We start from the raw sequence: 25,518 nt of genomic DNA, 5'->3' as shown, positions 1-25,518 counted from the left end.
CCCTGGAGACCCCAACTGGGCTTGCAGGTCTCATTGTTCTGGCTTCGGGAGAGTGGGCTCCAGGGAATGCCTCGGTTATCCTGAGAGTAGTGGGAATATTGGACTCTGCCCTACTCTGCCTTCTCTCGTCATCCAAATAATAGCAAACTTCGTAGCAGGAGTCCAGGATAGTCATGGTTAAAGGAAAATGCTGGAGAAAAGGTAGGAAACTTTGGTCCTTTACAAATGACTCAAAGCTTTACAACCTGGCGGTTGAAGACGCAGTGATTTCACATCCCCTGTTATCTGCTTTTACTATTTGCCCTGTAATATAAATACAACGCATTTGATGCAAGTTATTCTTCAATTTTACGTGTGGTCCTTTAAATATTAGAAGTTAGCAGTGAAGGGAACAGGGGTATCTTGGTGGAGTAAGTCACTAGATGGTGTTGGTTTCTAGTTTCATTCGAATACATGGTGGTCTGGTCATTTTAATTTGTAATACAAAGAAGCTATTGAAGTGGAAGGATATTTTCTTGTTCTCATATTAGAGCCAAATGAGCAAAACATTAAAGAATCGTAGTTGAAATTGTTTCCAAATCAGAAAAAATTCTCTATAATTTTCTCATTCTGGTTCCTATTTATATTTTCTGTGGAGACTGAGTTGTGGTTGTCATAGCAACTTCTTTTCCTACATGAAATTCTGATACTTGGATTTTTATTAGTTGTACTTCATGTCAAGAAAAGACCTGATCAAATCTGAATGTTGCCTTTTAAATGATATCTGACTAGAGTAGATCTTTGAACCATTACATCATCATCCTAATATTTGCTGACCTGTGAATAATAGGATTCCTTAGGATTCTGTTTTGATGGACCAGGAAGTAGTTTTATGAGCAGGATGGTTTTAAGAGAAGAGTCTGTGTCCTGGTACCCACAAGATACCCTGGTACTCTCCCTTTGCCTTCAGCACCTTCGATGGCTCTGAGGCCCTTGGGGATTGCCTTCATGTCCGTATATGCTCTTGGTTTAAACCAAAAATCTTTCTTTGCTTGGTTTTGTATCCTTTTTATTTTTTTCCTTTTGCTTTTAGATATTTTTATTTCAAAAAAGTTTTAAAATTTACAGACAAGATCTCACTCTGTTGCCCAGGCTGGAGTGCAGTGGTGCCATCAGAGCTTACTGTGGCCTGGATCTCCTGGGGTCAAGCAATCCTCCTGCCTCGGCCTCCCAAAGTGCTAGGATTACAGAGTTGAGCCACCGTGCTGGGCTCTGCTTTTAAACTTTTCCCCATGCAGTTTTCATGTGCTGTTTTGACCTCATTACTATACTAAAAATTCTCTTTTGAAGCTGACAATGACCCAGTTCTTGTTAAATCCATTAGCTTATCTGAGTTTATCATTCGCGTCTTTCATGTGACTTTGATATTGTTGACCAATCTTCCTTGAAGCTGTCCCCTCTGGTTTTCTTCTTTCTCTCTTTCATCCTTCCTTCCATCTATCAGCTATGTCATGCCAAGGTACTTTTTTTCAGGGCCCTGCATAGCTGGTCACTGAGTGAGTCTTTCCCTACATCTCCTAGGTTCTTATTTATCTCCTGCTCCAAAATGTGCCCGTCCCCACAGGTTCTGCCTTGGACAGTTCCATGTTCTGCATTCATTACTCCCTAGGCTTATTCAGTGCTGGGGTGCTACTTGTCATTAGAGAGGACTAACCTTCAAATCCACATCACTGGTTCTGACCACTCACCTCCACTGCGGTCCTGTATCTTGATATTGGCAGGACATCTCCACCTTTAGTAGCTGCCATCCAGCACTAGGTTCATTGACTTCTCCAATCTCGACGTGGCTGCTCTCAACTGCTAGAAGCATTACTTTTCTGCCAGTTGGACTGTTAGACAGTTGGACTGTGATATCTGCTTCTGCATGCTATTTGCTGCGATATCACACCTCACATAACCTTGGAAAAGATCTGCTGTACACTGGTGAAAGAATAAGAATGAAAAAGGCAAATAACATCTCAGGCTCATTGGGAAAATAATTTTGACTTGGAAGATTTCCTAAGAAGCTCTTGGGGACTCCCCAAGAGTCTCAGAATCACATTTGAAATCATTGGTGTACCACCAAAAAAGACTGCTAAATCTTTTTCTAACTTGACATTTTATTTTTCTTGTACATGGCCTTTCAATGTTGGTTTTGAGGTTTATATAAGGAAGGTTCAAAAATCAAATACAATCACGCAGTCAGAATCTAATATTCATTGACGGAATTCAGTCTCTGAGGCTTGAAAACACATCATACGATAAATGACAGATTTTTAAAAGTCATGATGTTAAACTTCCATGCTCGTGAGAGTCAAGTTACACTTCATGGCTCTCTGCAATTCTGCATTTTCATCTCTCTTGTTCTGACCACCTGGATTGTAAATTTTCTCTAATGTAAAATTAAATTTTTGTTCTCTGTGTTAATGGAGAGAAAAATGAATATACAGGAAATAACTGATGTTAAACTTCACCTTTTCCCTTCTCTCGTTTATTTTTGGTTGGTAAACTGAGTTCTGTTATGTGCTCAAAACTGCTAGGTGGTGGGGACATTAAATTTGTAGACAAAATGGTTCCACCCCTAAAATCACACCCTAGGGTGAACACAGTCTTCAGCACCAGAATCACAACCTAATGTGTTAAGAGAGAAGATCTAACCTCTTCAGGAGAAACCTGTGGTGACCTGAGGCAAGGTACTTCTCACTTCTAAGACAATGGTAGGTGACTGATGACCTCTAATCCCCTTCTGTCAAAAGAGACCATTTAGAATGTGTGGATCCCAAAAGCACTGTAGATCCAGTGCCTAGTGTTGAGCAGAAAGCTTACCACCCAGCAGTTAACCATGAAAGTCTTTATTCTTCTGGGGACTCAACATACATTAGAAAGTTGAACGTATGGCAGGCAGATGAACTGTGGGAAGGGGAGGCAGGAATTTAGCGCTAGAAATGCTAATGGTTGTGCTGGGGGCCTGTCAAGGAGCAGCAGCATAGGGGCCATCACTGGGTGGCTGTCTCTGGAGAACAGAGAGAGTCTCTCTCTTGCACATCACACTTGAGTTTGGGTATGGACTGAGATAAATTACATCAATACCACCATCACCACCACTAATCGCAGCAGGTAACAATGTATAACTATGTGCCAGGCACAATAATAAGCTCTTCGCATGTATTATTTGATTACATCCTCTTAGCAACCTTACATCTAGGCACTTTTCATTCCATTCATTCATAAGTATATTGTGCACCTTCTTTGTATCAGTTAAGTGTGCTAGGTGCGAAGGATAGGATGGTGAGCCAGGCAGACATAGTCTACATGGTGATGGTGCATGGAGTTTAGTAGTAAAAGGTTAGAAATTAGCCAAACGGGCCAGGCGCCATGGCTCACACCTGTAATCTCTGCACTTTGGAAGGCTGAGGTGAAAGGATTGTTTGAGGCCAGGAGTTTAAGACCAGCCTGAGCAATAGTGAGACCCCTGTCTCTATATAAAATAAAAAAGAAAAGAAATTAGCTAAATAATCTCACTAGTAATTATATATAGGTAGTTAATTATACACTGTGCACATACATGTAACTTTTTTTTTTTTAAGAGATCACTCAGGCTGGAGTGCAATGGCTTGATCAAGGCTCACTACAGCCTTGAACCTCTGGCTCAGCCTTCAGAGTAGCTAGGACTACAGGTGCTTGCCACCATGACTGACTAGTTGATTATTATTATTATTATTGTTGTATTTTTAGAGATGGGGTCTCACTACATTGCCCAGGCTAGTTGGCCAGCTCCTGGCCTCAAGCAATACTCATGCCTCAGCCTCCCAAAGCGCTGTGATTACAGGCATGAGACACTATGCCCTGCACATGTATGTAACTATTATTCATTGAGCACCTATTATATACCAGGCTGTGAGCATGCAACAAGACTATTGCTGTTGTCTCTAGGTCCAGAGAAGGAAGCTGAGTAAGTTTCAGTAAATAATCCAATAACTTGCCACACTTAAAAGATGAGTCCTTATTCACTGTGCTGGTAGAAGAATGACTCAGTGCATGTGGGAAGGATCAGAGAACAGACCATCTGTGGGTCACTGCCTTTGTTATCATTAGAGGTGGCTAAAGCAGAGTGCTCTGTGGGTTCTCATTGGGCAATTGGGAGCCATTATCCTGATGAATGAGGCAATGACTGGATTTCCTCCTTGGATATTCAGAAGTTGGGAATATGGAGAAAGGTATACAGCGTGATTTCTGTGTTGAAAGTGAACAGCATGTACAGTAAAATATGTGTTTTAAATTACCCCTGAGCTGTTTTTTAAATCATAACCAATGAAGAAATCTGTCCAAAGGAAGCGTTTCCCATGACCTTCCCTTTGGAAATAACTCAGGTTTTCTAGTTCTTAGTTCAAGGAAGGTATTTTCAGGAAAAGGAAGTTTGGGGGAGAGAGCAGGGCAGGAAGAAGGGGAAATGTTTATAGATAAAGGTGATTTTTAATGAGCTTCTTTTAGCCCAGCTACCTCCCTGGTCACCATAATGTGTGCTTGTTTGCTGTTCAACAGTGCAGAGTGATGTTGGTCTGAGGAGTGACATCAGAGTCTCTCACTGGCCCTGTTTCTCCTGGACCTGTGATCCTCTGTGCAGTTACAGGGCCTCTGGAAAGGCTGGAGGAGATGACACTTGTCCCGTTCACTGCATCAAAAACTGAGTAATGGCCACGACACAGTGTGCGTGGTAAATATATGATGCTTTGTTTCTTTTCAGGAAGTGGAAAAAAAGTGCCACAAATGAGGTGGAGGCAGATGTGGCCACTTCTTTATTGCGGAGAGGGAGTTGTATGAAGAATGAGTGTTGTATATAATGTGTGACTTCTCTGCGACTTCCACCTGCTCAGCCCCCTGAGTGGGATAACTCAAGAGGCAGCAGGTTGCTTAGACATGCCCATTGCCTGGAACACTTTGGGAACTTCGGTACAAGTCTATAGAGGAGAGTGAAGGAACAAAATGGAGATCATTTAAAAACTAATTCGTGTCGAAAATTCACTTTGGACCTGTCTGTGTTTCTGATTCCTCTTTCTTATTTCATTTGCGTGGGAAGTGACCTCAGATCAAATAACTGAGTGAGAAAAACAAATTAAATCAAAGCACCCAGGAAAGGGACATTTCATTCAAACAACTTTTTGGGGCATCTACAGTGTGCTGGGAAGCAGCCTATAAAAACCACTTGTATTTGATTCCTATTCTCCTTCTCCCCACCCCTCCTATCCTCCGCTTCCAGGGTAGGAAAGCTCTGCCTAGCTCAGGGAACTATCCCCTGGGGGCCATGTGGTTTTTCCCTGTGTAGTTTATTGGGAATCAGAATTTTTAAGTGCCAGAAGGGATGTCAAAGATCACCTCGTCTCATTCTCTCATTTTACACTTAATTTTGTGAAGCTTACCAAAGTGATATGCTCAAATTATTTCACAGCTGTTACAGCATAAATGTGACACAATTCACATTCTTTTTGCCTAATGCCTGTACAAATAACAAAATGAAATCTATCCTTCACTGTCAACTACATTGTTCTAGTTATCTATTGCTATGTCACAAGAAGCCACCCTAAACTTAGTGACGTGAACCAATTTATGATTATCTCTTATGGTGCCATGGGATAGTGGGGCAGTTCTTGCTCGAGGTCTCTCCTGTGGTTGCTGTCAGATGGACAGATGCTCGGAGTCATCTGAAGGCCCGAGGGGGCTGGATATCCAGGTTGGCTTCTTCCCGCACTGGGCTGGCAGGTGATGCTGGCTGTCATCTGGGCGCTCAGCTGGGCTTGGCATTGGATTATCTTGAAGGTCCCTTCTGTTCTATAAACTTGGGAAAGTTATTCCCTTTCAAGAGCCTCACTTCATGAGAATGTCTTAGGTTGCAAGGAAGCGACTCATTTAAGTTACCTCGACTTATGTTAATTACACATAAATGTGAGCTCTATAAATCTGGTCAACCAGATTCCAGAAAATCTTATTTAAAACCTTCCTTGGTTCTTTCCTGTCTGCGTTTCCTTCCTTCCTTCCTCCCTCCCTCCCTCCCTCCCTCCCTTCCTTCCTTCCTTCTAGAGAGAGAGTCTTGCTCTGCTTCCCAGGCTGAAGTGCAGTGGCACAATCCTAGCTCACTGCAGCCTCAGCCTCCTGCGCTCAAGCCGTCCTCCTGCCTCAGCCTCCCAAGTAGCTAGGACTACAGGTGTGTGTCACCACACCAAGCTAATTTTTACATTATTTGTAGAGACAGGGTCTTGCTATGTTGACATGGCTGGTTTCAGATTCCTAGCCTCAAGCAATCCTCCTCTCTCAGCCTCCCAAAGTGCTGGGATTACAGGTGGGAGTCCCCGCGCCCAGGCCTTTCTTTTCTTTTGGCCACTTTCATCTTTTTTCTATTTCAGAGCAACTGCTCGTATATAACATCAGCATGCTGTGATCCTTCCTCGTGGCTTCATTCCCTATGCATCCTTTCAAGCTCTGGTACTCACTGCTAAGGTCCTCAATCCTTAGTGCAAATGAGAGGGGAGGGGAGAGCAGAGGGAGGATCTAATTGCCATCAGAGAGGCAGACTATGTGGTCACTTGAAAACCCTAAATACTAACTGGCCCTGGGTTAGACGCCCACTCTGAACCACGTAACATATGGCTGCCTAGGACTGCTCTTGCTGCAGGGCAGTGAAAGCAGTGGGAAGTGTGGAAATGTTTAGCATCAGGCTAATAAGATTATTATTATAATATCCATAATATCTGTACTACCTCCCTCACAGGATTGCTATTGAAGCCAAAATTAGTAAAATAGCTCACTTTTCTTCCTTGCTTGCTTTTCTTTCTTTCTTTCTCTCTCTTTCTTTTTCTTTTTCTCCTTTCTTTCTCCTTTTTCTCCTTCTTTCTTTCTTTCTCTTTCTCTCTTTCTCTTTTTCTCTTTCTTTCTTTCTTTTTCTTTTTCTTTCTCTCTTTCTCTCTCTCTCTCTCTCTCTTTCTTTCTTTTTCTCTCTCTCTCTCTCTCTTTCTTTCTTTCTTTCTTTCTTTCTTTCTTTCTTTCTTTCTTTCTTTCTTTCTTTCTTTCTTTCTGTCTGTCTGTCTTTCTTTTTCTTTCTCTTTCTGACAGAGTCTCACACTGTCACATGGGCTGGAGTGCAGTGCTGCAATCTCGGCACACTGCAACCTCTGCCTCCCAAGTTTAAGCAATCCTCCTGCCTCAGACTACCGAGTAGCTGAGATTACAGGCGCCCGCCATCCTGCCCAGTTAATTTTTTGTATTTTTAGTAGAGACAGGGTTTCACCATATTGACCAGGCTGGTCTCGATCTCCTGACCTTGTGATTTGCCCACCTCAGCCTCCCAAAGTGCTGAGATTACAGGCGTGAGCCACCGTGCCCGGCCTTTTTTTGTGGAGACAGAGTCTCACACTCTCACCCAGGCTGGAGTGCAGTGGCGCAATATCGACTCATGGCAACCTCCGCCTCCTGGGTTCAATTCTCATGCCTTAGCTTCCCGAGTAGCTGGGATTACAGGTGCATGCCACCACACCCGGCCAATTTTTGTATCTTTTTTTTTTAGTAGAAATGGGGTTTCTCCATGTCATCCAGGGTGGTCTCAAAACTCCTGACCTCAAATGATCTGCCCACCTTGGCCTCCCAAAGTGCTGGGATTAAGGTGTGAGCCACCACGCCTGGCCACCGTTTATTATCAACTACGTTCAAGGTACTTTATACACACCATCTTCACATATTTTTCAAAACTGTGCAAGGTAGGTATCATCTATATATTCGGATGAAGAAACTGAGGCTCAGAAATTATGTGCAATTTATTTAAAAGTACACAGGTAGAATTGGTGTAGCTGGAATTGGAATCCAGTTAGGTAATTTTCAAAGCCTATTCTCTTTCTCCTCTAATAATTGTCATCTTTGAAGCCATTTTGTAACCTGTAAAAGGTTCATAGATATAAAAAGATTTTTATTAAAATATTATTCTCTTTTCCCCTACAGACTTGTGTTTTGATTCAGGAAGCATACCGTCTGTCAGTGGGCTTTCTCCAGGACAATTTTAAGGCTTACAGGAGTGTGGAACAGCTAATAGCTTCATATCTGTAATCTACACTGAAAATTTCCCTATCAGTAAATTGCCAAGGATAATTGAAAAACCAAAACCAAACGCAAAACAGACTCACAAAAGTCAAACCCTTATGATGCTTCTGGGGAAAAGTGTGACCCGGCCCGTGGCCCCCCTCCTCCCACCCACCAGGGGTGGGGTGGCCTGTGGCTTGTGGCCTGGCCAGGCTCCTCAGCCTGTAGCCTGAGAGCAGCCCCTCCCCTCCATGTGCTGACTGTTGGGAAAGGAACCGGGTGTTGACCAGCAGCATTCCGCGTCTGTCCTCTAGTAGTTGCCAAGGTCACACTGCCATTCAGTATTTACTAAACTTAGGCTGCAGGGAGTAGCTTGGAGTGCCCTTCCCCTCGCCCCCATCATTGCCCCGTGATTCTATAGTTTATGCTGGGATGAAGCCCGACCTCCCAGGAGCAGTTTACATGCACAGACAGCTCCAGTCCCTGGTAGATTGCTTTCTACTGAACCGCATCTTGGCATTATGTCATCAGGGATAGTTGGAAGCAGTCCTATTACAGTGTTACTGTATTTGCTGTGAGACGTTGTTAAAGTCAGCCTCCCTACATCATTCAATTTCTTTCTAGGAGGTAACACCGAGAAATTTCTCTTAGGCTAAGTATCTGTACTCCCAAGTAACTGATTTGTTTAAACAGGACCCCCCATCTGCCCCCCAGCCCCCCAAACACTGCTTCTGTAGATACCAAAATCCACAGATGCTCAAGTCCCTGACAGAAACTGGTATGGTATTTGCATACAACCCTCACACATTCTCCCATATACTTTAAATCATATCTAGATTACTTATAATACCTAATGCAATGTAAAAGTAAAGTACAGATGCTCTCACCTACAATGGGGTTACTTCTCAATAAACACACTTTTAAGTCAAAAATTTCATAAGTTGAAAATGCATTCAATATCCTGATAAATTCATTATAAAGTCCAAAAATGGAAAGTTTAACCACTGTATATCAGGGACTCTATGTAGTTCTAATATTGTATTTTTTAAAAATTTGTATTATTTTCTATTTATTTTAAAATATTTTTGATACATGGTTGATCTGTGAATGTGGACCCTGCAGATACAGACGGCTGGTTGTACTTTCCTCTCTGTTGGCTGCTAGGAATGATAGAGGTCATTTTTTCTCCTTTAGTCCCAGTAAAGTCTAGAAGACCTCAGGGCATGTGTAAGGCTCCTAACTTTACCTCTGGCTTCATCCTTTCCCCTCGCCTTACTTTCCCTTCATGCCGATTCCCTCATTTATATGTAATATACTGCCTTAAAAACATGCAGACAGCTTTAGTTTATTTTTTTGGATTAAGGCAAGACCTAACTTAATGGATTCAGAATACCCCACTCTATAGCGCTCCTTTAGAATAACTTAAAAGATCGTGACATGAGGCCGGGTGTGATGGCTCACGCCTTAATCCCAGCACTTCGGCCAGCCTGGCCAATATGGTGAAACCCTGCCTCTACTAAAAAATACAAAAAATTAGCTGGGTATGTTGGCACACGCCTGTAGTCCCAGCTACTCAGGAGGCTGAGGCAGGAGAATCACTTGAACCTAGGAGGTGGAGGTTGCAGTGGGCCCAAATTATGCCACTGCACTCCAGCCTGGGCGACAGAGCAAGAAAAATAATAATAAAAAAAGGATAATGATATATTTTAGGAGTAAAGTTACTTTTGAGTCCTGTGCTTTGCCCATAGTTGGTCCTCAGCCTTTAAAAACAACGAAATTGCAACACAAAACAAAAACATGCCCTATCCCCAACCCTGTGCTTTTTTTAGCTTAAACATTTATTTGGGGTCTTTCTTAGGTAGTGTTAGCTGCTTATCTTGGCTATACATTTTAAATTTAAAGGGAGCCTCTGTTTGGTAATGATCACTTCCTGTTTCTTCTTGAGGAGGCAGTCAACGCTTCAATATACCCATCTTTTTCAGTACAGAAACGTGACCATGAATGAAACCCTACCTGAGAAGCAGCAGTCGATTCCCTCTGGTTTCTGGGGTTTGGGTTCTCCAGAGGAGAAAGGTGAATGGGCGAAATGACCACAGACCTCCATATGATGGATGCAGCCTGGAGTCGGGTGCTGCTCTTGTCCCGCGTGTGGCCTCTGTGGAGTCCCCTTTGCAGGCCCTCTTTCTCATCCACCCTTGGTCAGCCTTCAGCTTCCCATCCAGAGCCTGGAGTCTCCTCTTGCCCATCCTACAAAGCAAGTACAGTTCCTACCTCAAACCAATCTCATTACACAAGGGCTGGTCTTGTCAGGCTATGTCTGGGCTAATGATATGACCAAATCCCTCAGCATGCTATTTCAAAAACAGGAACAAGTGACTTGAAGGTCACATGGTTGTTTTTTTTTTCTTGAGACGAAGTCTCACTCTTGTCCCCTAGGCTAGAGTGCGATGGTGCGATCTCGGCTCACTGCAACCTCTGCCTCCTGGGTTCAAATGATTCTCTTGCCTCAGCCTCCCGAGTAGCTGGGATTACAGGAACCCGCCACCACACCCAGCTAATTTTTTTGTGTGTTTTTAGTAGAGACAGGGTTTCACCATGTTGGCCAGGCTGATCTCGAACTCCTGACCTCAGGTGATCCACCCGCCTCGGCCTCCCAAAGTGCTGGGATGACAGACGTGAGCCACCGTGCCCGGCCGCCCAGCTAATTTTTGTATTCTTAGTAGAGATGGGGCTTCACCATGTTGGCCAGGCTGGTCTCAAACTCCTGACCTCAGGTGATCTGCCCGCCTCGGCCTCCTTAAGTGGTGGGATTACAGGTGTAAGCCACAGCGCCTGTGCCCGGACACATGAATATTCTTAAAATATCTTGAAGTCAAGAGGGACCATATCTCATATCATTGTCACCTTTTCCATTCTCTCTCTTTCCTTAAGAAGGAAAACTACGTAAAAGGACTCCCATGGAAAACGGGAGTCAACCAGGGAGCAGAAGCCTATACCGGCAAACCGTTCAGGAGCCCTCATTCTAGGTTTTCCAAAGCTTATAATAAGTTTAGGCCTATAAGCACATACATATTGGTTTTGGGGCACTTCTATACATAAATCCACTGTTTTCTTTTTTGGCTTTGTGGAATGCAGGACAGTCACACAAGAAAATGAGAGAAACATTCACAGCAGCCTGGAAACCAGTTTGGGTCACAGAACATCACAAGGAAGCATGCTGGATTTTGATAATCATTCTCTTTTTAGCACTTAAATGAAGTTATTTCACAATGTTATATGTTGAGTGCATAGCTGTGTGGTCCAAGGTATTGCTTTTAGGTTGTATGTAAACTGGCTATTATGTAACAAAATCGTGTGTTCCAACTAGGAGTTACCTACACTGTAGAGTCTTTGCTTGGTAAAAAATGGTGGAGATTACAATATGCCTGTCAATTTCTACCACTGTCTTCTCAGCAGAGATAATTCTTACATTTGAGCCTTTTTAGATCTACTGTGGATATGACAAACACAACCATTCACTCTGTGCCTATTAAATCTTTGGCTTAAAAGGAATGGTTCTCATCCAGAAGTAAATGACATCCAAACTTTTGAGAAAGTAAAACTGAACAAAACCTTGGGTGCTGTGGTGATGATGTCTTAGGTATGACTGGGAAACATCTTGTGATATTTCAAAACCGTTCTCCCAAGAACAACTGAAAATGGATAGATCCGGTCTGCAGCTCCCAGCGAGACCGATGCAGAAGGTGGGGGTGATTCTGTATTTCCAAACTAGGTACCCAGTTCCTCTCACTGGGACTGGTTAGGTAGTGGGCGTGACCCACTGAGAGCTGCAGAAGCAGGGTGGGGCGTTGCTTCACCTGGGAAGTGCACAGAGTCCGAGACCTCCCTCCCCCAGCCAAGGGAAGCAGTGAGGGACTGTGCGACCTGCCCAGGGTACTACGCTTTCTTCACGGAATTTTGCGATCTACGGATCACGAGATTCCCTCCTGAGTCTACACCACCAGGGCTCTGGTTTTCAAGCATAAAACTGGGCAGCTGTTTGGGCAGGCACTGAGCTGCAGGATTGTTTCATTCTCCAGCAGCACCTAGAACTCTAGTGAGACAGGACAACCGTCCACTCCCCTAGAAAGGTGGCTGAAGTCAGGGAGCCAAGTGGTCTCGCTCAGTGGGTCCCTCCTCATGGAGCCCATCAAGCTAAGAACCACTGGCTTGAAATTCTCACTGCGGGCACAGCAGTCTAGAGTCGGACTGGGACGATTGAGTTTGGTGGGAAGTGGGGTGATGGCCATTACTGTGGCTTTAGTAGGTGGTTTTCCCCTGACAGTGCTAAGGAGACTAGGAAGTTTGGACTGGATGGAATTCCCCACAGTGGAGCAAAGCGGCTGTGGCCAGACTGCTTCTCTAGATTCCTCCCCACTGGGCAGGGCATCTCTGCAGGAAATACAGCAGCTCCAGTCAGAGGCTTACAGACAAAACTCTCATCTCTCTGCGGAAAGCACCTGGGGCGAGGGGGCTGTGGTTGCAGGTTCAGTGGACTTAGCCTTTCCTGCCTGCTGGCTCTGAAGAGAGCAGCTGATCCTGACAATGGAGATTCTCTCAGCATAGTACACCAGCTCTGCTAAGAGACAGACTGCCTCCTCAAGTGGGTTCCTGACCCCTGTGACTCCTGACTGGGAGAGACCTCCCAACAGGGGTCGGCAGACATCTCATACAGGAGAGCTCTGGCTGGCATCAGGCCCATGCCCCTCTGGGATGAAGCTTCCAAAGGAAGGAGCAGGCAGCAATCTTTGCTGTTCTGCAGTCTCCGCTGGTGATACCCAGGAGAACAGGGTCTGGAATAGACCTTCAGCAAACTGCAGCAGACCTGTAGAAGAGGGGTCTGACTGTTAGAAGAAAAACAAACAAACAGAAAAAAACATCAACATCAACAAAAAGGATGTTAAGCAAAAACTCCATCCAAAGGTCATAGGCCTCAAAGATCAAAGGTAGATAAATCCATGAAGATGAGGAAAAACCAGTGCAAAAATGCTGAAAATTCCAAAAGCCAGAATGCCTCTTCTCCTCCAAATGATCGCAACACCTCTCCAGCAAGGGTGCAGAACTGGACAGAGGATGAGATGGACCCATTGACAGAAGTAGGCTTCAGAAGGTGGATAATAACAAACTGCTGAGTTAAAGCAGCAGGTTCTAACCCAATGTAAAGAAGGTGAGAACCTTGATAAAAGATTACAGGAGCTGCTAATTAGAATAACTAGTTTAGAGAGAAACATAAATGACCTGATGGAGCTCCAAAACACAGCACAAGAACTTCATGAAGCATACACAAGTATCAATAGCTGAATCGATCAAGCAGAAGAAAGGATACCAGAGTTTAAAGACCACCTTGCTGAAATAAGGCGTGCAGACAAGATTAGAAAAAAAAGAATGAAAAGGAACAAACAAAGCCTCCAAGAAATACGGGAATACGTTAAAAGACCAAATCTACAATTGATTGGAGTACCTGAAAGAGACAAGGAGAATGGAACCAAGTTGGAAAACACACTTCAGGATATTATCCAGGAGAACTTCCTTAACCTAGCAAGACAGGCCAACATTCAAATTCAGGAAAGACAAAGAACATCACTAAGATACTCCACAAGAAGATCAACCCCAAGACACATAATCATCAGATCCTCCAAGGTGGAAATGAAGGAAAAAATGTTAAAGGCAGCCAGAGAGAAAGGTCAGGTCACCTACAAAGGGAAGCCCATCAGACTAACAGTGGATCTCTTGGCAGAAACCCTACAAGCCAGAAGAGAGTGGGGGCCAATATTCAACATTGTTAAAGAAAAGAATTTTCAACCCAGAATTTCATATCCAGCCAAACTAAGCTTCATAAGCAAAGGAGAAATAAAATCCTTTCTAGACAAGCAAATGCTAAGGGATTTCATCACCACCAGGCCTGCTTTGCAAGAACTCCCGAAGGAAGTACTAAATATGGAAAGGAAAAACTGGTACCAGCCACTGCAAAAACACACTGAAATATAAAGACCAATGACACTATGAAGAAACTGCATCAACTAGTGTGCAAAATAACCAGCTAGCATTATGATGACAGGATCAAATTCACACATAACAATATTAACCTTAAATGTAAATGGGCTAAATGCCCCAGTTAAAAGACACAGGCTGGCAAATTGGATAGAGTCAAGCACCTTTGGTGTGCTGTATTCAGGAAACACATCTCACGTAAAAAGACATACATAGGCTCAAAATAAAGGGATGGAGGAAAAAAAAAAACAACAAAAAAACAAAGCAGGAGTTTCAATCCTAGTCTCTGATAAAACAGACTTTAAACAAAAATCAAAAAAGACAAAGAAGGGCATTTAAAGGGATCGATGCAACAAGAAGAGCTATTTTAAATATATACACACCCATTGCAGGAGCACCCAGATTCATAAAACAAGTTCTTAGAGATCTACAAAGAGACTTAGACTCCCTCACAATAATAGTGGGAGACTTTAACACCCCACTGTTAATATCAGACAGATCAACAAAACAGAAAATTAACAAGGATATTCAGGAGATGAACCCAGTTCTGAATCAAGTGGACCTAATAGACATCTATAGAACTCTCTACCCCAAATCAACAGAATATACGTTCTTCCCAGTGCCATGTGGCCCTTATTCTAAAGTCGACCACATAATTGGAAGTAAAACACTTCTTAGCAAATGCAAAATAACTAAAATCCTAACAAACAGTACCTCGGACCACAGTGCAATAAAATTAGAACTCAGGATTAAGAAATTCACTCAAAACCACACAACTACATGGAAATTGAACAACCTGCTCCTGAATGATTCCTGGGTAAATAACAAAATTCTGGCAGAAATCAAGTAGCTCTTGAAACTTTTGAGAACAAAGAGACCATATACCAGAATATCTGGGACACAGCCAAAGCAGTGTTAAGAGGGAAATTTATAGCATTAAATGCCCACATCAGAAAGCTGGAAAGATCTCACATCGACACCCTAACATCACAATTAAAAGAACTAGGGAAGCAAGAGCAAACAAATCCAAAACAGAAGACAAAAAAATAACTAAGATCAGAGCAGAACTGAAGCAGATACAGACAAAACAAAAACAAACCCTCCAAAAAAATCAGTGAAGCCAGGAGCTGATTTTTTGAAAAAATTAACAAAATAGACCACTAGCCAGACTAATAAGAAAGAAAAAAGAATCAAATAGATACAATAAAAAAAGATAAAGGGGATATCACCACTGATCCTACAGAAATACAAACTACCATCAGCATATACTACAAACACCTCTATGGGAATAAACTAGAAAATCTAGAAGAAATGGATAAATTCCTGGACACACGTGCCCTCCCAAGACTAAACCAGGAAGAAGTCGAATTGCTGAATAGACCAATAACAAGTTCTGAAACTGAGGCAGTAATAGCCTACCAACCAACCAAAAAATGCCCAGGACTAGACGGATTCACAACCAAATTCCACCAGAGGGACAAAGAGGAGCTGGTACCATTCTTTCTAAAATTATTCCAAACAATTGAAAAGACAGGACTCCTCCCTAACTCATTTTATGAGGCCAGCATCATCCTGATACCAAAACCTGGCAGAGACACAACAAAAAAAGTAAACTTCAGGCCAATATCCCTGATGAACATGGATGCAAAAATCCTCAATAAAATACTGGCAAATGGAATCCAGCAGCACATCAAAAAGCTTATCCCTCACGATCAAGTTGGCTTCAATCCTGGGATGCAAGGCTGGTTCAACGTAATGCAAATCAATAAATGTAACCCATCACATAAACAGAACCAATGACAAAAACCACATGATTATCTCAATGGGTGCAGAAAAGGCCTTCGATAAAATTCAACATCTCTTCATGTTAAAAAACTCTCAATAATCTATGTATTGATGGAACATATCTAAAAATAATAAAAGCTCTTTATGACAAACCCATAACCAATATCATACTGAATGGGCAAAAGCTGGAAGCATTCCCTTTGAAAACTGGCACAAGATAAGGATGCCCTCTCTCACCACTCCTATTCAACACAATATTCTGGCCAAGGCAATCAGGCAAGAGAAAGAAATAAAGGGTATTCAAATAGGAAGAGAGAAAGTCAAATTGTAAATTGTCTCTGTTTGCAGAAGACATGATTCCATATTTAGAAAATCCCATCGTCTCAGCCCCAAAACTTAAGCTAATAAGCAACTTCAGCAGTCTCAGGATACAAAATCAATGTGCAAAAATCACAAGCATTCCTTTACACCAACAATGGATGAACAGAGAGTCAAATCATGAATGAACTCCCATTCACAATTGCTACAAAGACAACAGCATACCTAGGAATACAGCTTACAAGGGACATGAAGGACATCTTCAAGGAGAACTACAAACCACTGCTCAAGGAAATAAGAGAGGACACAAACAAATGGAAAAACATTCCATCCTCATGGATAGGAAGAATCAATATCGTGAAAATGGCCATACTGCTAAAGTAATTTATAGATTCAATGCTATTCCCATCAAACTACCATTGACATTCTTCACAAAATTAGAAAAAACTACTTTAAATTTCATATGGAACCAAAAAAGACTTGTATAGCCAACATGATCCTAACCAAAAAGAACAAAGCTGGAGGCATCACACTACCTGACTTCAAACTATACTACAAGGTTACAGTAATCAAAACAGCATGGTATGGGTAAAAAACAGACATATAAACCAATGGAACAGAACAGAGACCTCAGAAACACCACATACCTACAACCATCTGATCTTTGACAAACCAGACAAAAACAAGCAATGGGGAAAGGATTCCCTATTTAATAAACGGTGCTGGGAAAACTGGCTAGCCATATGCAGAAAACTGAAACTGGACACCTTCCTTACACCTTATACAAAAATTAACTCAAGATGGATTAAAGACTTAAATGTAAAACCCAAAACCATAAAAACCCTAGAAGAAAACCTAAGCAATACCATTCAGGACATAGGCATGGGCAAAGACTTCATGACAAAAACACCAAAAGCAATTGCAACAAAAGCCAAAATTGACAAATGGGATCTAATTAAACTAAAGAGTTTCTGTACAGCAAAAGAAACTAGCATCAGAGTGAACAGGCAACCTACAGAATGGGAGAAAAATTTTGCAATCTACCCATCTGACAAAGGTCTAATATCTGAATCTACAAGGAACTTAAATTTACAAAAACAAAACAAAACAAAAAACCATCAAAAAGTAATCCCAGCACTTTGGGAGGCTGAGGCAGGAGGATCACCTAAGGTCAGGAGTTTTGAGAACAGCCTGGCCAACATGACAAATCCTGTGTCTACTAAAAATACAAAAATTATCTGGGTGTGGTGGCACGTGCCCATAATCCCAGCTACTTAGGAGGCTGAGGCAGGAGAATCGCCTGAACCCAGGAGGTGGAGGCTGCAGTGAGCTGAGATTGCGCCATGGCACTCCAGCCTGGGCAACAAGAGCGAAACTCCATCTCAGGAAAAAAAAAAAAAAAAAGTGGGCAAAGGATATGAACAGACAATTCTCAAAAGAAGACATTTATGTGGCCAACAAACATGGAAAAAAAACTCATCATCACTGATCCTTAGAGAAATGCAAATCAAAACCACAAGGAGATACCATCTCATGCCAGTCAGAATGGTGATTATTAAAAAGTCAAGGAAACAACAGATGCTGGCGAGGCTGTGAAGTAGGAATGCTTTTTCACTGCTGGTGGGAGTGTAAATTAGTTCAACCATTGTGCAGGATAGTGTGGTGATTCCTTAGAGATCTAGAACCAAAAAGAGCATTTGACCAAACAATCCCATTACTTGGTATATACCCATTGGAATATAATCATTCTATTATAAAGACACGTGCACACGTATGTTTATTGCAGCACTATTTACAATAGCAAAGACATGGAATCAAACCGTGCCCATCAATGAAAATGAATAAAGAAAATGTGGTACATACACACCATGGAATATTAAGCAGCCATAAAAGAGAATGAGATCATGTCCTTTGCGGGGACATGGATGAAGCTGGAAGCCATCAACCTCAGCAAACTAACGCAGGAACAAAAAACCAAACACATGTTCTCACTCAAAAGTGGGAGCTGAACAATGAGAACACATGGACACAGGGAGGGGAACACACACCGGGGCCTGTTGGAGGGTGGGGGTCAAGGGGAGGGAGAGCATTAGAACAAATACCTAATGCATGTGGGGCTTAAAATCTAGATGAAGAGTTGATGGGTGCAGTAAACCACCATGACACATGCATACTTATGTAACAAACCTGCACGTTCTGCACATGTATCCCAGAACTTAAAGTAAAATATTAAAAAAAAAAGTTCTGGGGTAAAATTCACATTTTCCTTCTCTGTATTTTCTTTTAAGCTCAGGTGACTGGACAATGTCTTAGTTTGCAGGACAGGATGGCCTCTGAGCCTATCTTGACATAACTTAGTGTATGGGAGACTAACATTTGGCCTGGTTTTCTGTGGTCTTTTTCTAAAAGTTCAAGCTGGAAGACAAACTGTTCCATTAGAAGCTCATGTTTCATCTGCATAATAAATATATCAGATTAGAAGACAGCATCATAGTAGTAAGTTCCGAACACATTTATGAAACCTTTTCATTACTTTTTAATTTCCAAAGTTTCATTTAAGCTCTCAGATTTGACAAAAACGTTTTACTAAACATATCTTAAAATTTTTTTATTTTATGTGGATAACCTTCAAGACCTAAAGAAATACCGTAGTGTGAAAATATGAGGATGTTAGCTACACAGAAGGAAACATGTACTTAACTTTTTTATTCTCTAGAAAAGAAAACATTTAGGTCTTGGGCTAGTTTCCTACTGAGAATCATAAATTCAAAGGTACATTAATATATCATTACCCTTTAAAAACAATTTATTCCCAGGTTTGATGATAAAATAGTTGCAAAATACCACAAGAAACCTGTTTTAGAAATTAAAACTTGGAAGCTAAAAAGTTTAACATTTTTTTCCCAGTGAATTGAGAGAAAAAGGCATCCAACAAATTAACTTCAGCTGGGCTTTCCATTTTGATTACATTTGTAAACCCAAAACAGAAGCACAGCCTCAGTAAATGCACCTTCTGTGTACCCCTAATCTATACAAAACATGGGGTCCGGCTCAGAGTTGGGGGGTCTGCCCATGGGGCAGTCTTGTGATCCAAAGTCCCGGTGCCACGTGAGGGTCCTCCAGGAATCAATGGATTTTCTCCTTAGCTTTGCTTTTCTTTAGGCAAGTAAAGCCAGGACTCCTCTAATGAGTGGAAAACATCTTTTATGAGTTCCTAGTTCAGCAAGACAGGAGCTATTAGACATCCAGAGATATGTTTTTATCCATCATTTGTGCTGTTTGGCAACATTGCCTCAGTGCTGAGAAACTGGGTCAGTAAAAGTTATTACGAGTGATAGTAGCCTTAATTAATGATCATAGTTGTGTTCTAGCAGTTAAAAGGAATAAAGTCAGAAACTAAGTTGTCTGTCTGTGTTTTAGAGAACTGGCATTTTATAACTCAAATCCAGTGGAATTCCATTAACTTTTCTTGGGAAGGGGTGTCTCTGAACTTGAGCCTACTCATAGTACCAGAAGCAACAAATTTTGAGAGATGATGTCAGATTTAATAACGTAGAACAAGCATATTATTTCACCACCTTTGAACCATCAGTGACAGATTTACTAGAGTCCACCAGTGTATATTTTTTAAGCTGAATCACATGTATTTTTGTCTGTGCACAAATGTCTAAGTATAAGATCAAGTGTTTAAAACCCCAGAGTTGGTGGATTAAATGGGAAACACACGTGTACTTTGAGCATGAGATTTCAAACCCAGGTCATGGCTCACAAACTTCTGTCACAAGTGTACCTTGGGAGGAAATGAATGTAGATGGAGAAGAGGGGTAACATCTTTGCCTTCTGTTATTTTCCCACTTATTTTAATAGAAATGTGCCTAAAGGCAAGCGACTGGAAAATAGCGGCCAAAGGACATTAGAGAAACCAAACTGGCCTCTAGGTGGTGCTTGGAAGCAGCGTAGGGAAGGCTGGCACCCTTCAGGGTGAAAAGGGTATTAGCTGAAGTCCAGTAACCTGCAGGCTCCAGGGTAACGTCTGCATCCCACTGTGACCTGCTCTGCAGTCTCCACAGGTGATTACTAGGCCAGTTGAAATACATTTCTCTTTTCACCTCTTCCTGTATCTGTGAAATTGTTATTATGGTTATAGCTCATGTCGATAAATCATTGCCGTTTAACGTCAACAAACACTTACTCAAAGGGCTTTTGTCAAGCAGGTCATTCTGCCACAAAGCTGTACTTAGGCACACCTGCCTGCTTCTCTCTGTTTCCTATTTGCCCAGCACTGTCTCGTCCAGATGGAGTAGGCCGGACCTGCAGGACCTACGATTATGTTTGCTTGCATGGGGGATGTTTCCCAAGGGAATGTTTTCTCTTTTTTTTTTTTTTTTGGCAAAGTTTTTTAAAGGTATTATAGCTGCTACATTTGAGATCAAATATGAGTCTGTAACTCCTGTTAACAACATTTGCCATCAATAAGAACAAAGACACCTCCCCGTGTAAATCATAATAAAATGTGGGTAGATGTGTAAATCCACACAAATCTATTGCTATTCGCATGCTGACTGAAAAGGGAATCTTCAGCATAAAAATGTAAGAATCTGTAACTCCAGGCAGATTTTAACATATACTTTTTTTTTATTAAATATGTAAAAAGATCAATGCAAGTCAAGTTATTCACATATTCAGAGACAAAAAACTATTCTACCATGCGACAATAGGTGGGTAATGTAAAATGAATGTGATACATCTGAATAAGACTTTTTCATCTATTATGTCATTACTTATCTATATTTATAATTAACAATACATATGTTTACATTCCTTTCAGTTTACATTTAATATATAACAAAAGCTTTATGGTGTACTATTTAGTAAAAGTAATCTGAATGCATATTAAACCTTAACGGAATAATGGAAATACTCACCAGGGAAGGGAAGAGTTCTTGGTTCCCTTCTGGAATTTACTTCTCTCAGGTCAACAGGTGTTTTTCTTTTTTTTTTTTTTCCTGCTTTTCTGCTTAGAACAAACATGGACTTTCTCTTTGCCCCCTGCTTCGATCACTTCCTATCTGACAGCAGCAGTGGAAGTGCTATAACCAGCCGACAGTGGGCATGAGAGGGGACTAAGGATGAAACTGGGCTTCCTGAGAGGGAGAAGTGGAGCACGCACCCAGGGACACTTCCCGCCCAGCCTGATGACATGTGACCAGGGGCCGCCAAGGAAAGCGTGCCCTGAACGCCGAGATGAGAGAATGATGGGGTCCCACCATCCATGGGAAATGAGTGGGGGTCTGCGCAGAGGCTGGAGGTGCAGCCTAAGAAGACCGACTCAAATTCAGCTGTTAAAGATTCCCCAAAGCATCTGAGACATCATCTGGGATGCAGCACGGCAGAAGACGTTTAAGATGGGGCCAGAAAGAAGACTGTATAGCTCTTCTGTAAATAAACGAATGGTCTGCCCCAAGCCTTCGGGAAGGAGAATGGACTATAGTGACTGGGGAAAGTTCTCTTTGCAGGCTAAGAGATCTGGCCAGCATGTTGATAACTGAGAAGGCTGGGGAGCTGGAGGACAATGGAGTGGTTCCTGCAAGAGTCACCAGGGAGGCTTATGCAAGCTATACAGCAGTAAGGGGTTGCTGGAGAAAGCAGGATCCCGACTCCCTGCTACCCATTCATGCGCATCCACATGACAGGGGTTTGGTCATGATCCACCGAGCACTGGGTATGACTGAGATGTCCAGAGCAGATGAAGAATGGCCTAGGAACCACTGCAGTATCAGCTGCATAGAGTTATTGTGACCTTTTACAAGAGCTTTTTTTTTTTTTTTTTAAAGAGATCAGTGAGTACAACAGGCTCAGAAGGGCAACACGCTGTTAAGCATGATGCTGTGTATAGCACATGCCACTACTACTTGTGACCAGGTGTGGGAGGACGTCACTGCCGAGAGCCAGGCTGTCCAGCCTTAGAGAAATAAGCTGCCGCTATAATGCAGAGTGAGCAGGAGAGAGAAGAAAGGGAAACCAAACACCACAGAACATCTGTCCAAGTCTGCACAGTGTGTTGTAATAATCTCAAAAATACAAGCCATCTTTTCCATATAACTCAATAAATATCACTTTGCTGTAAAAGATTTATTTTGGAGAGACTTCTTTTGGTGAAAAGCTTCAATGCTAGAATTTAGAATTCATATTTCATCAATTAATAAAGAAATTTCAAAGCTTCAGGATACATAATTCAGAAATTTATTTTAAGCTTTTCAGTTAAGCGGAAAGTGGGGTGGGCACATTTGTTTCTTGTTTTTGTTGCACCTGCTAAGTCAAATAACAAGTGAAAGTAAACCTAAAGTTAGAAACCAAGGTGAAATGAATGATCCAGGAAGGGATACCATCTGTCAAAGGAAAAAATAAAAATAAAGAAATAAAAGAGGCAAAGACTTGGAAAGAGACTAAGAAAATGTGCAAATATTAGTTAAAAAAATAAGGAATGCTTTTAATTCATTAATGTTTCCTCTATTTATGAATTGCCATGGTTTAGCTAAGGTCAATGACAAGAAGGGCCCTTGTGTTAAAGAGGGAAAATTCTTTATTCTAGAAGATACTGGAGTCATAGATTTTTCTGTGCTGTTATTCCAGTGTCTACTCCAGACTGGAGAACCATGATTCTCCCTTGCAATTATGCTATTAATAAGGTCTTCACTTCTAGCCTTACAGCACGTGTGTGGCATGGTGCAGGGCCTTGGAGCTCAGGGCTGCACACCTGAAGTTACCCTTTAGTAGGGATCCCCTAGAGTGAATGACAGTTTTGTGGCTGAAACCTACACAAAGAGGAAGAGGAATGAGGCAGGAAGACCTGTACCTAACCAGACCCTCTTTGGACTGCAGAAATCTGATGGCAACATCTCGGGGAGAGTGGCTGCCCACCAAAGAGGACCCTGAGAAACAAAACAGCATAACCTGGGAAATGGGCTACATGGGGGGCAAAGGACATGGTGACAGGGCAAAGTTGAGATGGTGTTTTCCTTGAGTGAATGTCTTTCAAAACTAACAACATACTGTGTAGTTGTCTAACATGCTGATGGAGGAACACTGCTGGGCCCTGAAATCCTAGCTTTGAATCCATTTTTTCCCTTTAGTATTGTGAGTAGAGGGAGAAACTGACCTTATGTTTTCCCCCATGACACAAGTCACCGTCATTATGGCTTTCATATCAAGTATCTGTTTCCCTTTGTTCCAATCATTTGACCAAATTTATGTTCAGAGGTTAGACTTGCAAACATCAAAGCACCACAAATGTGTGTGACATCTAGTGACACTGGGTTGAAAAATGCCAATATAAATACCATATATCAAATTACCATTGTTTCACACCAGGATAAAAAGAGGGGTGGTGGCAGTGGTGTTGGGGTGGGAAAGAGTTGTTCTGGAAAGAAATGAAGAAAAGAGCAGAACCAATCTCAAGCAGCCAAGTGGTGAAGTTGGATGTATGTGACCCTATGATCTCTCGGGTAGGCGGCCAGAGGGCCGTCTGCTAATACACCTTGGCAAAGAAAATGGGAACCAAGCGCAGTGGCTGGCATATGCAACAGTGCGTTGATGGTAATGGCAGATTGGGAACAACTGGTTTCTGTTGAGCTTGGGGCCACACATGTTCCAATTCTCCAGAAGAAACGTTCCCACGCACAATGGAAGTGTCAAGAGCAGCTGGGGCGGGTCAGTACTCTTCCTGCTGTGGGGGCTGCTGTTCGTGGGCTTGCTCCTCTGCTTCCGGCTCTTCTGTGTGGCCCTCCTGTGGGCAAGGGAGAAGTGTCAGCTGAGATAATTGACTGGGAATGGGGCCCTGCAGCGTCCCAGCCCACTGCCACTGCCAGCATGGTGTCTCAAGGCTGTGGAGGGCACCAGGCTTAGTCAGACACAACTCGCCATGCAAATGTCTCCCAGCTTCTGGTGGCCAATACACGTGCAGGGACGCCTTAGCTTCTCCATGCGATCAAAAAACAGATCATTCTAGAAAGCAGAGTCATCAGGCTTTAGGCACCCAACTATTTTGTTTCCGAAGGAAATCTTCATCGAATACATGGCATACTTTCCTAACCTTTGTAAAAGAGTAAACCAAACAGTGACCCTAGAGCATCATGACAACCATGAGTTAAGCTGCTGTAATACAAAAGCAGCACCCCTGGCCTCTGTGGTATGTTGGGGGTGGGGTGTCGCTCCTCACTAATGGATAGGGATGTGGGCTTTTGCTCCATTTCCTAGTCCCTCCCTCGCTTCGTAGTGTCTGCCTGAAGGAGACCCTTTGTTGTGTTACTAACCTGATGTAGGCTTAGACACTAGAGTAGCAGTGTTAGAGGCTCCCAGGCTAAGGAAAGGACAGCAGGCACATTTCATGGGTTGCCCCAGGCAAGGAGGCCCCCCCCAACGAGGGAGCTCAGGAGCTTTAGCTCAAGGACTTTGGGACGTCTACTAAGACTGCTTGGGGCCCTTTTGACTTAACTGAGAATCAGATAGGTGAGTTGCTCTTCCCACTGTTTAGAAATAAACAGCCCTATTTATTCCTTTGCCTAACCCAGTAAAGCACGTCATGAACACCAACTCCAGGGAGCGCTGGCCTCAGTCAGCCATATCTGTGCATTCATTCATTTTCTGAACTCACACAAAATATTTGCTGTTTTTCACCCAAGCTGACGGAGCATGGCTAATCAGAGGAGTTCCCTGTTCCCTCAGCAAGGGCACACAGCTTCTGTGACGCAGTCTGGAGCATGTGCTGGGACATACAGAAGTGCACATGCCTCCCACACCTGGCATGCTGACTCCTGAGCACTGAACTGCCCAAGCCCTTCCCTGTCTGTCGGGCCCCTCTTCCCTGGAGCTTAGGACAGACCCATCTTTAGCCAATTCAAATACGGCATGATCATCTCTCCAGATCAGCGCTTCTCTCTTCTCCTGCAGCATTTCTTTTCTTCCTCTGCTATGACACTGATTTGGAATCTTGTCTTGACCCTTTTGGCCCCATCCACTGGATGCTGAGGTTACTGAAGTCAGGGATAGGATTCTTGGTGCCACATCTTTCTTATGTAAGACTCAGTCCATGTTGTGTTGAGAGGAACAAATCGCAGTGGATTCAAGAATGAATGACTGAGACTATCAGACTATCAGCCAAGGTCATAAGCCACTTGCTTTCTGAGAGCCAGTAAGTAGAATGTTAAGGTTACAACATGGACTCAAGTTCACATCCCAGCTCTGTTATTTACAGGCTGTGTGGGTTTGGGCCTAGAACTTAACTGCTCTGGGCCCAGTTTCCTCATC

General features: G+C 42.7%; 1 protein-coding gene and 1 long non-coding RNA gene across 9 annotated transcripts in view; one reads left to right on the top strand and one right to left on the bottom strand.

Moving 5' to 3' along the window:
- LOC103879667 overlaps positions 1 to 22,341 on the top strand; it is an 86,154-nt gene extending 63,813 nt beyond the window's left edge. For 4 of the 5 annotated variants that reach the window (XR_004180049.1, XR_001897328.3, XR_001897329.3 and 1 more), the window contains one exon: positions 8,002 to 9,619. This is a non-coding gene — a long non-coding RNA (uncharacterized LOC103879667). Of the gene's footprint in view, positions 1 to 8,001; positions 9,620 to 20,079 lie in introns of those variants that run through there. The other variant, XR_002518674.2, reaches the window with a different exon arrangement.
- The window catches only part of MAPRE2 (microtubule associated protein RP/EB family member 2), a 162,451-nt gene continuing 157,758 nt past the window's right edge, over positions 20,826 to 25,518 (bottom strand). For all 4 annotated transcript variants that reach the window (XM_003914295.5, XM_003914296.4, XM_003914294.4 and 1 more), the window contains one exon: positions 20,826 to 23,998. In XM_003914295.5, coding sequence (XP_003914344.1) covers positions 23,924 to 23,998 — 75 coding nt within the window. In that variant the 3' untranslated portion in view covers positions 20,826 to 23,923. The remainder of the gene's footprint in view (positions 23,999 to 25,518) is intronic.

This window comes from Papio anubis, chromosome 19 (genome assembly GCF_008728515.1).
Source record: "Papio anubis isolate 15944 chromosome 19, Panubis1.0, whole genome shotgun sequence".
Classification (NCBI taxonomy): Eukaryota; Metazoa; Chordata; class Mammalia; order Primates; family Cercopithecidae; genus Papio; species Papio anubis.
This window is presented reverse-complemented; position numbering and strand designations above follow the sequence as displayed.